The sequence below is a fragment of the Aquarana catesbeiana genome, unplaced genomic scaffold, assembly GCF_042186555.1.
Source record: "Aquarana catesbeiana isolate 2022-GZ unplaced genomic scaffold, ASM4218655v1 unanchor226, whole genome shotgun sequence".
In the NCBI taxonomy this organism is placed as follows: domain Eukaryota; kingdom Metazoa; phylum Chordata; class Amphibia; order Anura; family Ranidae; genus Aquarana; species Aquarana catesbeiana.
The window spans coordinates 2,261,831-2,278,399 of NW_027362653.1; the positions used below are offsets into that span (position 1 = coordinate 2,261,831).

General features: G+C 41.1%; 2 protein-coding genes across 4 annotated transcripts in view; one reads left to right on the forward strand and one right to left on the reverse strand.

Annotated features, from left to right (window-relative positions):
- The window catches only part of LOC141121593 (uncharacterized), a 243,927-nt gene that overhangs the window by 154,995 nt on the left and 72,363 nt on the right, over positions 1–16,569 (forward strand). The window lies entirely within an intron of this gene.
- Positions 1–16,569, reverse strand: part of LOC141121626 (uncharacterized) — a 118,648-nt gene that overhangs the window by 97,079 nt on the left and 5,000 nt on the right. The window contains 7 exon segments of the mRNA XM_073611276.1: positions 7,603–7,677; positions 7,764–8,899; positions 14,842–14,983; positions 15,597–15,803; positions 15,884–16,081; positions 16,161–16,258; positions 16,375–16,498. Of these exon segments, the coding sequence (XP_073467377.1) occupies positions 7,603–7,677; positions 7,764–8,899; positions 14,842–14,983; positions 15,597–15,803; positions 15,884–16,081; positions 16,161–16,258; positions 16,375–16,498 (1,980 nt within the window).

A 16,569-nucleotide genomic window follows, 5' to 3' on the forward strand; every position in this document is an offset into this window, starting at 1 on the left:
TAGTTACGTTATAGAACACCAATTTATATGCTTAATCGAATTATAAGGTTACAGGCTGTACTAGAAATAATTACTAACGAAACTGCTACTGCCTTAAATTTGCTTGCTAAACAAGGAACTAATTTACGTGCTCATGTGTATCAGAATAGACTTGCTTTAGACTATCTGTTAGCTACTGAAGGTGGTGTCTGTGGGAAATTTAATCTGAGTAATTGTTGCTTAGAAGTGGACAACACAGGAAAAGTAGTCGAGGAAATCACTGGTAGAATGAAAAAGTTAGCTCATGTGCCGGTCCAAACATGGGATGGTTTCAACGCTGGTAGCTGGTTCGGGGATTGGGGTTTCCCCAGTGTATATGGGGTGAAGGCTATATTGGGGATCGTTGTAGTAATACTCGTAGCATGTCTGCTGCTATCCTGTCTGATTCCCTTTGGGACTAGAATGATCCAGAGTTTCATTGAGGCCACTGTAGAAAGAAAGGCTGCGACCCATATTATGGCTATGTGGAAATACCAGCCATTAACTCCCCAAGACTAAATAAAAATCTCAGTAACATTGGGCTCTGATCCATTAGAAAGCAGAACTGTATGCTATTTAGTGATGCTTAATCTCGCTCATATTAATCGCTATGATTATGATCAAAGGGGGGAATGAAGTAGGAATGGGGATCAATTTATATGGCCATGGTTATGTGTGCAGTAAGGCTGATTTAGAATTTCAGCTAAGAAGCCATTCCTGTATATACTATGCTAAGAACAGTTTATGAGGTCTGTAAAATATGTTACAGGCTGTGGTTAAAGACACTGAATTCACCCTTTCACCCCCCTTAACACAGACACCTGTGTTTAGCACACTGAGCATACATTCCTATAGCTAAGAGAATGTCAAGCTGATCTGCAAAAATGATAAGGAAACCGCAAACGCAAGAACCTGCAAACTTTGCAAGGGTACAAAATGAATTTGCTTTGCTAAACTGCTTTGCACCCACAAGAGTAGGTTAACTGCTTAAAAGGGTTAAAAGGTTAGAATGTCTTATAACGGAAATATATTGTCTGTTCGCTTGTGACGTAATGTAATGGAAGTTATATGTACACTGAATTGTCTGTATCGGGCACTTCTTGGCGTGTAGACATTAGTCGGGCCAGGAGTGTCCATTCTTGCTAGCTAGAATGGAATAAAATCTCGCATACCAGAAGTTCATTGTCCAGCAGTCATTACCAATATCCTACCTAACGTTCTGCTACTTCAGTATGAACCAAGTTAAGACTGAAGTTTGCTTGTTTGAAGATTCAGAGAATGGTTGAACGAAACGGGTATTTTGCGTAGTTGAATCTATTACTATTGCCCCTAAATTCTATTACACAATCACACCTTTCTCTCCTGGTCAGTCAGACTGCATGTATGGAATAAAGGTCTGGTATGGATTTCACGGGGGGACCTCACACATTGTTTTTGTGAGGATGTGCTGTAGCAACAGTGACATTTACAAGGAAAAGATGATACAGTTTAACCACTTGCCGACAGTGCTATAGCCAAAAGACGGCTACAGCACGATTGGCCAGTTCTTGGGAGGGCGTCTATAGATGTCATCCTGAAACCATGCCCCCTGTGTCCTTAAGACACAGCTGGTCACAGATTGTGGTAAAGAGCCAATCACAGCAGCCCTTTACCACGTGATCAGCTGTATCCAATCATAGCTGATCACAATGTCAACAGGATTTGCCATATATCGGCAGTCCTCTCCTCATCCTGACATTGCATGAGAGGAGAGCTGGTAAGTGGCAATCCACATGGGGAATATCTACACTGATAATCAGAGCACTGATCATCAGTGCTGCCTTTCAGTGCCCATTAGCAATGCCTGTCAGGGCCCATCAGTGCCCATTAGCGATGCCTGTCAGGGCCCATCAGTGCCGATTAGCGATGTCTGCCAGGGCCCATCAGTGCTGCCTTTCAGTGCCCATTAGCGATGCCTGTCAGGGCCCATCAGTGCTGCGTATCAGTGCCTCCTCATCAGTGCCGCACATTGGTGTCGCATATCAGTGCAGCCTCATCAATGCGTCCACATAGGGAACATCTACACTGATAATCAGGACACCGCTTACCACCTATCAGTGCCCATCAGTGTAGCCTCATCAGTGAAAAGCAAAAATTACTTATCTACCAAATTTTATAACGTAAACTAAGAAAAACTTTTTTTTTTGTGCAGTTTAACCACTTCAATACCGGGCACCTTTCCCCCTTCCTGCTCAGGCCAATTTTCAGCTTTCAGCGCTGTCACACTTTGAATGACAATTGCGCGGTCAAACAATACTGTACCCAAATGAAATTTTTATCATTTTGTTCGCAAAAATAGAGCTTTCTTTTAGTGGTATTTAATCACTACTGGGTTTTTTATTTTTTTGCTAAATAAACAAAATTCGCTTCTGTAATAAAATTTTGCAAATATATAATTGTTCTATATAATTTTAGGCCAGAATGTAATGTAATCTGCCACATTTCTTTGGTGAAAATAACCCAAATCAGTGTATATTATTCAACCTGTCAGAAAGTTATAGAGTCCACAAACTATGGGATATATCTGAAAATTGATCAAACCTGATGTACTGACGGACAATCTCATTTCTTGAAGCCCAAAAATGCCAGGACAGTACAAATACCCCCCAAATGATCCCTTTGTGGAAAGTAGACAGTCCAAGGTATTTAGAAAATGGCATGGCAAGTTTTTTGAAGTTGTGCTTTTTTGTCATAGGCAGAGCAGTACAGCACCATCTCTGTGTGAGATCTCTGATGTCTGCGATAAAACCATAATTCTCCAGCTCTACAAGACTCTGGTCCGGCCGCACGTGGAGTATGCTGTCCAGTTCTGGGCACCAGTCCTCAGGAAGGATGTACTGGAAGTGGAGAGAGTCCAGAGAAGGGCAACAAAACTAATAAATGGCAAGGAGGGGGAGAAGAGACACCTCTGGGTGCAGATTTAAAACAATTTTATTGAGCAGTAAAGATTCCACAATGCACTCACATTTTTTGAGTGATAAGAAGGCATGTAATGTGTCCCAATAGGGGTAGTCTTCGGTCTAGTCAGACCCTTCTTGGCTCCTGTCTGTGTGCGTCCTGAGATGTATACTCATCCGCCGCTAGATGGTGTTCGGCCGGCTGCGGTGGGGTTCGTCTTCAGCACGAGGCTTGAGGCGCGCAGGAGTCCAGGCGGAGGGTGATGACGTCACCGGAATGCGACGCGTTTCATAAGCGTGCGAGCTGTGGATGGCATGGACAGCCACCCTCCTTCTTCAAGAGCTTGAAGAAGGAGGGCTGCTGTCCATGCCATCCACAGCTTGCATGCTCGTGAAACGCGTCGCATTCCAGTGAGTGAGTGCATTGTGGAATTTTTACTGTTCAATAAAATTGATTTAAATCTGCACCCAGAGGCGCCTCTTCACCCCCTTCTTGTCTTTCAGCTTTTGGGAACATGTTCACTTTCCCCCTGTGATGGCAGCCCTGACAGCAGTTTTCCCTGATCCACTCCCCCCCCTCCCTTTTTCATATACCCACCTTCATCATCTATAACTTTTTGTGACTTCCTCCACAAAACATCAGCAGAGTCTGTAAATTACCTATTTACTATTTATCCCTTTTCTGATGTATGCAATACCATGCGCATCCAGCACGTGTACCTAATGCATATAGGATATATATTGTCTTAGTTGTTGCGCCTTTTACTTGTATAAACTAATAAAAGGGTCTAGAGGATATTAGTTATGAGGAAAGGTTGCGAGCACTGAACTTATTCTCTCTGGAGAAGAGACGCTTGAGAGGGGATATGATTTCAATTTACAAATACCGTACTGGTGACCCCACAACAGGGATAAAACTTTTTCACAAAAGAGAGTTTAATAAGACTCGTGGCCACTCATTAAAATTAGAAGAAAAGAGGTTTAACCTTAAACTATGTAGAGGGTTCTTTACTGTAAGAGCGACAAGGATGTGGAATTCCCTTCCACAGGCGGTGGTCTCAGCGGGGAGCATTGATAGTTTCAAGAAACTATTATATAAGCACCTGAACGACCGCAACATACAGGGATATACAATGTAATACTGACACAGAATCACACACATAGGTTGGACTTGATGGTCTTTTTTCAACCTCACCTACTAAAAAATATAACTGGTGTGGGGGATCAGGGACAATGACTGGTGACAGTTCGAAAAAAAAAAGTTTTTTTCTACATTTTTTAATTTTTATAGTAGATTTTTTTCTTTTTTTTTTTTACAATTTTTTAAACACACTTTGACCAGAGCAGTATAATGTTACCATAGTAACATTGGACTACTCTGGGAAAGTGACCAGTATTTTTTCTTTTTACACATTACGTTTGCATATAGTAGTGCATTAAATTGCTATATGCAAGCATTTTACTGAATGAAGTCGACTCATTAATTTTTTGTTGTTGTGATTAGCTGTGATTGGTCAGAGCTAATCCCATGGTACAGATGGGCTGTGATTGGCCCAGTCTGTACCATGTGACCAATCACAGCTAACAACACAATTGTATACAATGGATGGCTTGAACGGAAGCCCTCTATTATATACAAACTGTCATGTGACCTGCTGTGATTGGTTACAGCAGTCCCATGGTACCGGCAATGGGCCGGTACAGTGATCAGTCACTAAAATATAAAATCATACAATACAGCGCTCGCAAATATATATAATATGTGATCTCAAAAGAAAAAAGGAATTTTGTTGCAGCTGCAGAATGAAAGTACTGTACTTTAGTGATAAATAACCAAGTGAACTGCGCTAGCAACTGTATATAATTAAGATGTACCCCAACAAAATAAAAACAACAATGGTGAATATGAAAGTGTCACAAATGGTGAAAAAAGTATCAAAGACCTGGACGTGCACCCTGCGCAACGCACCCAATTTGGTGTGAGAATGTACAGGAGTGCACTACCAGAACCACAAGACCTTCAATATAGGTGATAAACCAATTTTTGTGCCTATTACTGTACAATGAATGGCAACGGGAACGTACAAAACTGCGCTCCCTGAGTGAAAACTTTCACTACAATAAAAAACAATTGGTGTGCATATTTGAACAAATAATATAAAAAATATGAAAAATATCAATTATCATAACACTCATGTGAGGACGGAAGATAAATATACTCTAAAAAAAAATTAATATATTAATGATATATACAATCAAAGACTGACTTATAGAGCGATCCTCTCAGGAAATGCAGATGGGATAGTGAAATCATGAAATGTCACCAATAACAAACAGAAGAACCGTAACTAGTGGTTAGAACCCCTTCATGGGAGAAGCAATAGGCAGACTTCCAGCTTTTTCATCCTTATGATCACACAGGGCTGATGGTATAACAATGTTGAAATTGCTTGAAAGGGACCACAAAGCTCGCATTCCACCAAAAGAGAAAGGAGAAGCATATAGCATAAAACCTTAGGGCACCAAGGGGTCACCTGCGCATAAAAGCGCTACTCACGGGACCGGTATGCAGAGCAGGCAATCAGATAATATGGTCGGTTCGCCGCTCTCCGGCGTGCGTTCCACCAACACCAGGAAGTGATGTCACTGGTAGCAAATCAGACAGACGTGGACAGGATATTGCGTCGACGCGTTTCGCCCCTCCCCCAGGGCGTTATCAAAGACTCAGCACCCCGCCCACGTAGAGACTCATTTATATTGTGCTCAATGAGTGACAGCCATTTACGGCCAATGGGTGAAAAAACACCCATTACTTCCTCTATCATCACATCCTGTTTGCAATCAAAACTTTAATCAGTGGCTGGAGACAAACATCTCCAGTAAACAGATAGATGCTTGTAACATCTCCATAAAGAAGCGATTTTTTACACTCACTGTATTCCACAAAAACAAAGTATGTGCCATCAGGATATCTAGACAGATGAAAAAACTATCCAATACATATTGAATGTCTGATTCCCTAATAATGTTCAACCATAAAAATGTTCAACCATAAAAACAATTGTTTAATACATTATAAAAATAAAAAATGTTGATAAAAAATATATATTAAAAAATAATAATAAATTAAGATAAAAATATCTATGTGCAAAAAACACATACATATAAATAATATATATAAATAATAATTACAAATTCCTTAGATATAACTCTATTCTTAGCTAATTGCTGGACCACACATTCATAAATATGACATGGAAAAAATCACAACAATCACAATTCATATTTAGTGGCAGTCAATAGCAATATACACGGACAAGAAAACACAAATTAAATGAGAAGAAACAAAAATAAAAATAAAAAAATAAAAGAAAAAGAAAAAGAAAAAGAAAAAGAAAAAGAAAAAGAAAAAGAAAAAGAATAAAAATAAAAAATAAAATAAAATAAAATATAAAAATAAAAATAAATATAAAAATAAAAATAAATATAAATATAAATAAAAAAAAAAATAAAATAAAATAAAAAAAAAAAAAAAAAAAAAAAAAGAGTATATTTATCTTCCGTCCTCACATGAGTGTTATGATAATTGATATTTTTCATATTTTTTATATTATTTGTTCAAATATGCACACCAATTGTTTTTTATTGTAGTGAAAGTTTTCACTCAGGGAGCGCAGTTTTGTACGTTCCCGTTGCCATTCATTGTACAGTAATAGGCACAAAAATTGGTTTATCACCTATATTGAAGGTCTTGTGGTTCTGGTAGTGCACTCCTGTACATTCTCACACCAAATTGGGTGCGTTGCGCAGGGTGCATGTCCAGGTCTTTGATACTTTTTTCACCATTTGTGACACTTTCATATTCACCATTGTTGTTTTTATTTTGTTGGGGTACATCTTAATTATATACAGTTGCTAGCGCAGTTCACTTGGTTATTTAGTGATCAGTCACTGGCTGTGTCCAGTGGTTAATATTCTTCAATGTCTACTGTAGTCATAAGTGCATGAGTAAGATCTCAGCTATTTCTATAAAACCATGCCTGATAAAAAGATCTAAAGGGTCAACATACAGTATAACGAATTAGTTGTCATAAAGATTTACCCAGCTGTGACACATTCTGGCAGTATTTTAATTTGTACAGTGATTTCTCATGACTGTCTGCTCCCTCTACTGTAGTGGCTCATAATGCATTATAAATACTGCAATATAGCCTTATGGCCACTAGATGGAACCAATGAAAAGAGGAAATCACACATTTTTCAAAAACAGACCATTAACTGTTTACTAAAGTGCACATCACAATATTTACTCAATGAAATGTAATGACTCCATTTTTATTTTTCTCCTGCTATCAATGGACAACACAGTACAACACTTCATCCATGTCTTTGGTGATCTCTGATCTCCTTATGAACTGTTTCTTACATGATGAAGATCAGCCATGGAGTATATCTGAGGTGTATATCAGGGTGTGCTTCTTCCCCACATGAGAGCTGTGATGTCCAGCAACATTCATATAGAAGACATTTCCCACACTCAAGGCACTAATACACATCGAGGGTTGTGTGGGATCCCTGATGTACAGGAAGACAGGACTTTAGTGAGGAACAATTCCCTCACTCAGGACAGGAATATGGCTTCTCCCTCTGTGTGAGATCTCTGATGTTGGTTAAGATCTGACTTTTGTGAAAAACATTTCCCTCACTCGGGACAGGAATATGGCTTCTCCCTCTGTGTGAGATCTATGATGTTGGTTAAGATCTGACTTTTGTGAAAAACATTTCCCTCACTCAGGACAGGAAAGTGGCTTCTCCTCCCGAGTGAGATCTCCGATGTCTGGAAAGATTGTACTTCTGTGAAAAACATTTTCCGCACTCAGGACAAGAATACGGCTTTTCCCCTGTGTGAGATCTCTGATGTCTGAAAAGAAGTGCGTTCCTTGAAAAACATTTTCCGCACTCCGTACAGGAAAATGGCTTCTTGTGAGATCTCTGATGTGAGACAAGATATGATTTTTGTACAAAGCATTTTCCGCACTCAAAACAGGAATAGGGCTTCTCATTCGCATGCAGTCTCTGATGTCTGTAAAGACAGGACTTCAATGAAAAACATTTCCCACAATCAGAACAGGAATATGGCTTCTCATCTGTATGCGATCTAATATGTCTGTAAAGACTGGTTTTCAAAAAAAAACTTTTCCCGCACTCAGGACAGGAATACGGCTTTACCCCTGTGTGAGAGCTTTGATGTATGACCAGTTTTGATTGAGTTACAAAACATTTCCCACACTCAGAACATAAATATGGCTCATCTCCCATGTGTAATCGCTGGTGTTTGGAAAGATTGGACTTCTGAGAAAAGCATTTCCCACACTCAGGACAGGAATATGGCTTTTCCCCTGTATGGGACCTTTTATGTTGGACAAGTTCTGATTTTTGTACAAAACATTTCCCGCACTCGGGACAGGAATATGGCTTTTCACCTGTGTGCAATCTCTGATGATCATAGAGATTGGATATGTGTGAAAAACATTTCCCACACTCAGGACAGGAATATGGCTTTTCACCTGTGTGCAGTCTCTGATGTGCAGAAAGAGAGCATTTCAGTGAAAAACATTTCCCGCACTCAGGGCAAGAATACGGCTTCTCACCTGTGTGAGATCTTATATGTACATGAAGAGCAGATTTACAACGGAAACACTTCCCGCACTCAGTACAGGAAAACCTTTTCTCTGTTGGAAGGACGGCACCGTCCCTCACAGTCTGAGGTTCCTCAGGATAAGAGGAATACGATGGTCCATCTACACTGTGTGGTGCCGGATGGACATTTGAGGTAGTCGGGTTTTCTCCTGGACTATACTGTGTGATGTCCTCATCTTCTACTTTACAGTCTGGAGACAAAGTGAGACAATCCTCTGAGGTTTTCCTCATCTCCCGTCCATCTACTAAAATAGAAATAAAAAGATTATTACTAGACATGAGCTGATTGGTTCCCCTAAACCAGGACTCCGCCCACATCAGGCGGCTTTGTCTCTGAGGATCTTACAATTCCACCCTCAAGGTAACTAGTAAATGGGTCCTCTGATCTCCTACCAGTTCATTTCTTTATTCATGGACCTTAGTCAGAGAGTGAGGAAACAATGAGAACTGTCTTTTATAGGAGTGACAGTGATGAGGGGATTATAGGACGAGCGTCCCCACCCCCTCTATCACTCATTGCCATCTTCCCAACACAAGAAGTACTGCACTTCCTTATTTAGTCCATGATTTATTCATAAATAACAGCGGGGCTGAGCCCCACCAGAGGTCAGAGAGTGAGGATGGGGGGAGAACCACCAAGATGAAGACTGGACTGATCCTGAAGACCACCATCATTGGGTTATTGATTCTTTCCTCATTATCACTTTCTGTTTAGGGTTCCAAAGTTTAAGGATGTTATCATATTATTATTGTATCACCCTCCCAGTATAGGTGCTAGGATTTGAATAGTTAGGTTAGTGTTATTTGCTCCTCCCCCTAACGGTGGAGCTAGAGGCAAAGTTATGTTAGAATTCTGCCTAACAGAGTGTTGCAATTTACTAGTCAGAACTGCTCATGATGTCCTGGTGCTGTTAAGTTTGCCGAGACTCCTTCTGCCTTCTGGAAACTAGTGGAGCTTTCCAGAACATAGGAAGAGCTAGGCAAATAGGAAGTATGAATATATATGCAGCTCTGGGCAAATGCAGGGGAGGGAACCCCTAAGCATGCTGGGGCTGGCATATATATTATAGGAACACACGTGCTCTGGGTCCTTCCGATAGTAAAAGAATTGCACTAACCCAAAAATGAAGATTATTACTGCTTATAAACAAGAAAAAGTGCATGATAATCAATAAGGGAAGGAGAAGGGGAAAGGACAAGGAAGAAAGGGGGATGAAGGAGAAGGGAAGGATGTAAAGGAAAGGGGGGAGATAAGTGAGAGGGGGTGAGATATAGGAAGGAAAGAACAGGTGGATTTTTGACATCCAGTGTTACAGTCTCTTGGGACTCAACGTGGAATGGGATATTAATTGCTACATAGACAATAGTTAGCTCAACGTCCTTATGCCCCGTACACACGTTTGGACTTTGTTCGGACATTCCGACAACAAAATCCTAGGATTTTTTCCGACGGATGTTGGCTCAAACTTGTCTTGCATACACACGGTCACACAAAGTTGTCGGAAAATCCGATCGTTCTAAACGCGGTGACGTAAAACACGTACGTCAGGACTATAAACGGGGCAGTGTCCAATAGCTTTCATCTCTTTATTTATTCTGAGCATGCATGGCACTTTGTCCGTCGGATTTGTGTACACACGATCGGAATTTCCGACAACGGATTTTGTTGTCGGAAAATTTTATATCCTGCTCTCAAACTTTGTGTGTCGGAAAATCCGATGGAAAATGTGTGATGGAGCCCACACACGGTCGGAATTTCCGACAACAAGGTCCTATCACACATTTTCCGTCGGAAAATCCGACCGTGTGTACGGGGCATTAGAAGTGCTTATGTATATCCCACTCCCCTCTGCCTTTTTCTCTGGCGGGTATATATATATATATATGGACACTTTTGTTAATTTGTTAATTATCCGTTTCTCTACAAAAACGTTGCTAATGTATATTTTTCCCAATAAAGACAACCTACACTGGGGGGACACATGTGAATAAGGAAGATGAGATAGATCACGACAGATCACAAGTTCTCCCAGCTGTGCTTCTCTACCAAGCAGTGGAAGCTGTCTACAAGTCCTTTTTAGCATATATATGCATTTTTTAGTATATATGTATTTTTTAGTATATATGTATTTTTCTAAAAGTTGTTTATATATATGTGTATTTTTAATTTTCGTGTTATAAGGCATGTTGTATAATGTCCAGGTTTGACAATTGGGCATATCTAATGTGTTATAAATACCGGATAGAGACACTATGACCACAAATGGTTAGCGGTAAATGTTATGTATTTGGTAGTTCCCCGGTCATTATTTGTATACGTTACACCGGTGACACAGCTGAATAGGGTGCGCAGTGTTCTTTCCAGTGTCTCTCCTTTTTTTTTGCATATTTAAGTAGCGTGGTGTGTAACGTCCAGACACGGTCTCCTTTCCCAGTTGATGCCTTCTACGGGGAAACGCGTCGGGTGGAGCTACAGTCTCTGAAGTCACCACGCACCAGCTGGTCTGGCTTGAGCAGCGGCTGTGTTTGAAATCCTTGTTTGCTGAATGTCAGTATCGTTGTTTGAATAAAGCCTTAAACCAAGTACTGCACCATAAAGCCTTTTCTTTATCCTTCCTAAACCAGTCTTGGGAGTGAACCTCGCCTTACCAAAAACCACGAGGAACATCGTAGCAGGGCAAAGCAGCAGTAAGAGGAGAGGTCCCGCTATCGGAGGAATCCGTGAATATACAGTCCCTGGCTGAGTGATCCCACTTGTGTATGCCCATATGATCTCTATAACCTGAGATCCAGCAAATCTGGTAAGCGGCGCCGTTTGTTTTTTGCCTGCTGATGTTGATGAACAGAACATTTGATTAATCTTCTGTCAAGCTTTGTCTTCGTTGGTCTGCAAAGCAATCTATGGACTAATTTCTTTTGCAATTATTGATTATCAAGCACTTTTTATTGTTCGTACGCAGTAATAATCTTCATTTTTGGGTTAGTGCAATTATTTTGTTACACATTTATATGAGCTGAATATTTAGGTTTTTTTAATTGCAGCACCTATATATATATTTTTTTCACATAGATAAATATATTCACTTTTTATACACATATATATTTATTATTTCTGTTTGGGGTTTAGCGCACATATTCCACCATATATTCCTTCCGTTAGTAGACAGGGGTAGAAAACAAAAGATTCTACACACCCTATAGAGTTAACTACAAAAGTGTATTTTATCAAAGCTGTACAAAATTTTTCTACCACAAAACCCCCAAAGTTCCCAAATATCCACAACCATCCAACAAGATTATTATCCCCTCCCTTACTAGAAAACCTCTAAATAGCGCATCCTGTGTGGGACGGTGGTGTATCCCTCGTGAAAAAAAACGTGGGGTGGAAAACACAGTCCCCACAGGGGGCTCAACCCACCCTACCCAATACAAAACACCCCCCCCCCTTTTTATTCCCTAAATGATAGCTTTAAACTGATTAAACACGGACCCCCATAGATCGTTCCTAAAGAGGGGCAGTGATCAACTTTGCAAATACAAAGAACATGTAAAACACTACCCTGTAATGGAACGGAGAAGCACTGGCCGTTATATGTCCACATGAACATCTGCATTGTGCTAGGTCAGTCAGTCATGAAAAAAATAGGGCTGAAAAAAAGATTAATAGAATAGATACACCGATATTCGATCAATGTCAGTTCAACTTGATACATGCTGGTAAGACAGGTAAACTTCGACCAAATAAATGTTCAGTCCCGACTACTGTTACTTGAAGCAGGCCATCCATGTGGGAAGAAGGAATGCTGAAGTTCCATTGATGATTTGTGGGGGAAAGCAAAGACTGTATGAGGTCAAATGTCCGTACACCGCACTTGGAAGATTGCCTCAGTATCAGATGTGAAAAAGCATACCAGTATGGAGGGAGTTCCTGCAGCGTGCAGGTCATTTCAATCGATCACAAGTGTAGACAGAACTTCTCACAGCTTCAATATGCTCAGTGTACTCACAGACCTTGCAGTTCTTCGTTCACAGTCTCCCACAGATGGATGAAGGAGCAAGCCATTCAGTGTTCTCCTCGTATGTATACGGTTCTCCTGCAGGTAAATTCCTTGGCTCTGATGCTCTCATCTGTTCTGGTCAGCTGATGTACTCTGGTGTAAACAGAGGCGGCTGCTGTTTTGAATCCACAGAGCTGGTCGGATGGATTTTTTGGGGTCAGTGCATCAAACATTCGGGTTTAAGGTCCATGAAATTCACGGTGCCTTGGCCAAATAGAGGGGGGGGGACCTTAAACCCGCCCCTCGGTTTCTTTCACGAGGGGTACACCACCGTCTCACACAGGGTGCGCTATTTAGAGGTTTTCTAGTAAGGGAGGGGATAATAATCGTGTTGCATGGTTGTAGATATGTGGGATCTTTTTGTGCTAGAAATATTTTGTACAGTTTTGATAAAATAAATATTTGGAGTTAACTCTATAGGGTGTGTAGAATCTTTTGTTTTTTTTTGTTTTCTACCCCTGTCTATTACATTTTTCTTTACACCCCCCCCTGTATATACAGGGTGAGTACTACACTTTAACATTAGGTGGGGTTCCCATTTTCTCTAACCTTTGCATGCTTCTGATAGTAGATTGCACAAGTCGGGGTGAGACAGGTTTGCCTCCCCTGGCACTTGCTGCCATGCGGCCTCAGGTGGGTGACCTGAGGGCCTGAAACTGGAATAGAAGAGTAGCCCTGGTTCCTCTAAGCTAACCGAGGGGGAGTTCACTGAGAATCCATCTGGTATCACTGAGAGAAGCTGCCAGTTGCTCTACCAAAGCCCGTGAGTCTAGACATCTGTGGGATCTTAGGCACAAATGCTGTTAGGGCCCCCTCTGATGTTCTCTAGTCAGCTAAGGGCCCAGCTAAAAAGATCACTAGCGAGAGATCTGAATAGCTCTGTCTACCTGCCACCTACTGCAAGGGACTTTGCTCACGCTTCTTTACTGCTAAATCAGGAGAAGTCTGCCATCTGCTCCCAGCAAGGGACTTCATCTAATGCTCCATCATGGAACAGCTAGAGTCCTCAAGTTGTGTATAGTTTTGTTTCGGAGTTTCCTACCGCAAACCCCTTTCCCTATCCAAGTTCTTCTCAAATAAAAATACAAAACACCCCTAAACTGGTCTTTGATTCTAATGAGCTGAAGTGTGTGTGCACCTGGCTGTGGAAATACCTTGGGTGTCTGGCTGTCAGTACATAAGTGAGGATTATCTAGGTAATACTTGAGCAGCTCCTACGGGTGTAGTGCTACATTATCAACATGTAAAAGTCTGTGCTTCAATCAAATCATCAGATATAAAATGTCCAGCTGGTAGAAAATGGGTGTAACAAAAGAGAATACATATTATGTGTATATATAGCAGAGGGTAGAGGGGAGAGAGCAGAATTCAGGACTATGTAATGTACAACATATTGTATAAGATACAACAGATAGAACTATATAGTATCAAAATGATGCAATGTAGAACATAAAGTATATAGTGCAGGGGTCAGGGGTAAGTAATGCACAACATAGAGTATATAGTGCATGAGTATGTCATGTACAATATAGAGTATATATAGTGCAGGGGTCGGGAGTATGTAATGTACAAAAGAGTATATAGTGCAGGGGTATGTAATGTACAACACAGAGTATATAGTGCAGGGAGTCAAGATATTGGTATTCAGTAATCAGTGGAAGACTAAATGTTTACATGACACAAGTTGCAGAGGTCCCACACCACTGCCTCCCATCTCCTGAGACTGCACTCAGTGACTTGGGTCTGAGACTAAACAGACATATCCCTCCACCCGGCACAGCCAGCAAACAACAGAGCAAGTAACCCTGGGAGGATTGTTCTGACAGAGGTCTTACTAGACCCGGGTATGGGGCCCAGGTGCCAAGGTCTAGTAACACCTATGTTGAAAATGAACATTTTCCTTCCAGCTGAACCCCAGAATCTCCATAAATCCAGTCTAGATACATAAATTGTGTCTACAGCACAGAGAAGGAAGATTATCTGAGAGAAATACAGGAATACAGGATGGGGAACACAGCTCAGGAAAGTGACCAGGGTATTACAGGCTGATATCAAACAGTCCTTGCCCTACTCTGGACCAATCAGTGAGCAGTATGGGTGGAGGAATGTATTTAGTGTTAATGACCCACCTGTGCTGATCTCTGTAGGAGTGTCCTCCTCTATAAATGTCCCTGTTCTTCCATCCTCCTCCATAGACTGTTGGTCATCCCTCACATACCTCTCTTCTTCTTCTGCTTTAACCTCAACTTTTATATTGATCAGATCTTCACCCTAAACCAAGAAAAAAACAATTATAAAATATAAGCTTTTAATATTATGACATTACATTAAAAAAATCCACACGTCGCCTCCATGAGTCCATGTTCTAGAATCTAGATCGGTGTTTCTTAATCTTTTTCAGTCAAGGCACCCTTTAAAAATGATGGGCAGTCTTGAAGCACCCATTCTAAAATGTAAAAGCTATTCTAATAGTTTTACATAATGCAACAGCATCCACAAGTCCAAGTAGGACACCCAACATTACAGGTGATTTATTCTTCCAAAGCAAATACACTTTTGCAAATAGGTACTGACGATTTTTTTTACAATGTTTCTCTTCTCCCTAACTCAGCTAATGTGACCCCCAACACTGATGGAGAGGGGCAGGGGAGGGTCAAACAAGGACAAGCGACTGACATCCTCCTTATCAACTGATGCCATTGGTTATTAGGACATCGGCAGCTAGAAGAATGTAATGGTGTACAATGAAAACTTGTGGGCTTAGAGTAACTAATCCTTCATCTACACGCTGGCTTGTATACAATTTGAAGAAACCTCAATGCGCCCCAGGGTGCCTGGGCACCCTGGTTGAAAAATGCTATTCTAGATGATCCGTCCCACCAACCTTGTAACAGTGAGAGATGGTGTGATCTTCCTGTGTGGAATCCTGGGAATACAGAGGACGGGGACATCTCTCTGGTGGGTTCCTGGTATTGGGTGGCTCCATCATATCCTTGTGTCCTTCTGAAAACTCTTCCATCACTCCATACTCCTCATCCTCCTCTTTATACTCTTCTTTAACATCAATATTATCATCCCAGAGGTTTCCACTCTGAAAGATATAACAAAACATTAATTGTAACAAACATGCTGTGTATAAATCAGAAACACCAATAATTGTCAATCCTCTACCTGATGATGATGAGGGATGGTGTGACCTTCCTGTGTGGAGTCCTGGGAATACAGAGGACGGGGACATCTCTCTGGTGGGTTCCTGGTATTAGGTGGCTCCATCATATCCTTGTGTCCTTCAAAAAGCTCCTTCATCACTCCATACTCCTCATCCTCCTCTTTAAACTCTTCTTTAATAACAATCCCAAGGGTTCCACTCTGAATATATAAGAAAACATTCAGTGTAACAAACATGCTGGGTACAAATAATAACTGCCAATATTTGTCAATCATCTACCTGATAACAGTGTGCATAGTTGTGATCTTGCTGTGTGAAATCCCAGGAATACAGAGGATGGCGACATCTCTCTGGTGGGTTCCCATTACTGGATCCATCTGTAGGAAACACACACACTGACTGAATACATTGTTTCTATGTGTTTATCAGATGATGGGGGATCTAGGTGGAGCCTCCGTACTGCTCTCTCCTTTACAATAAAGTCTCCTCTTACCCGGTGATGTGAGGGGTGGCTGATTGTCCATCATGACGTCCTTGTAGAGATCCTTGTGTCCTTCTAAATACTCCCACTCCTCCATGGAGAAATAGACAGTGACATCCTGACACCTTATAGGAACCTGACACACAGAATGATACAGTCACCATCCAGACACATCCCTTGTCTGTTACTGGATAATGTCCCAGAATT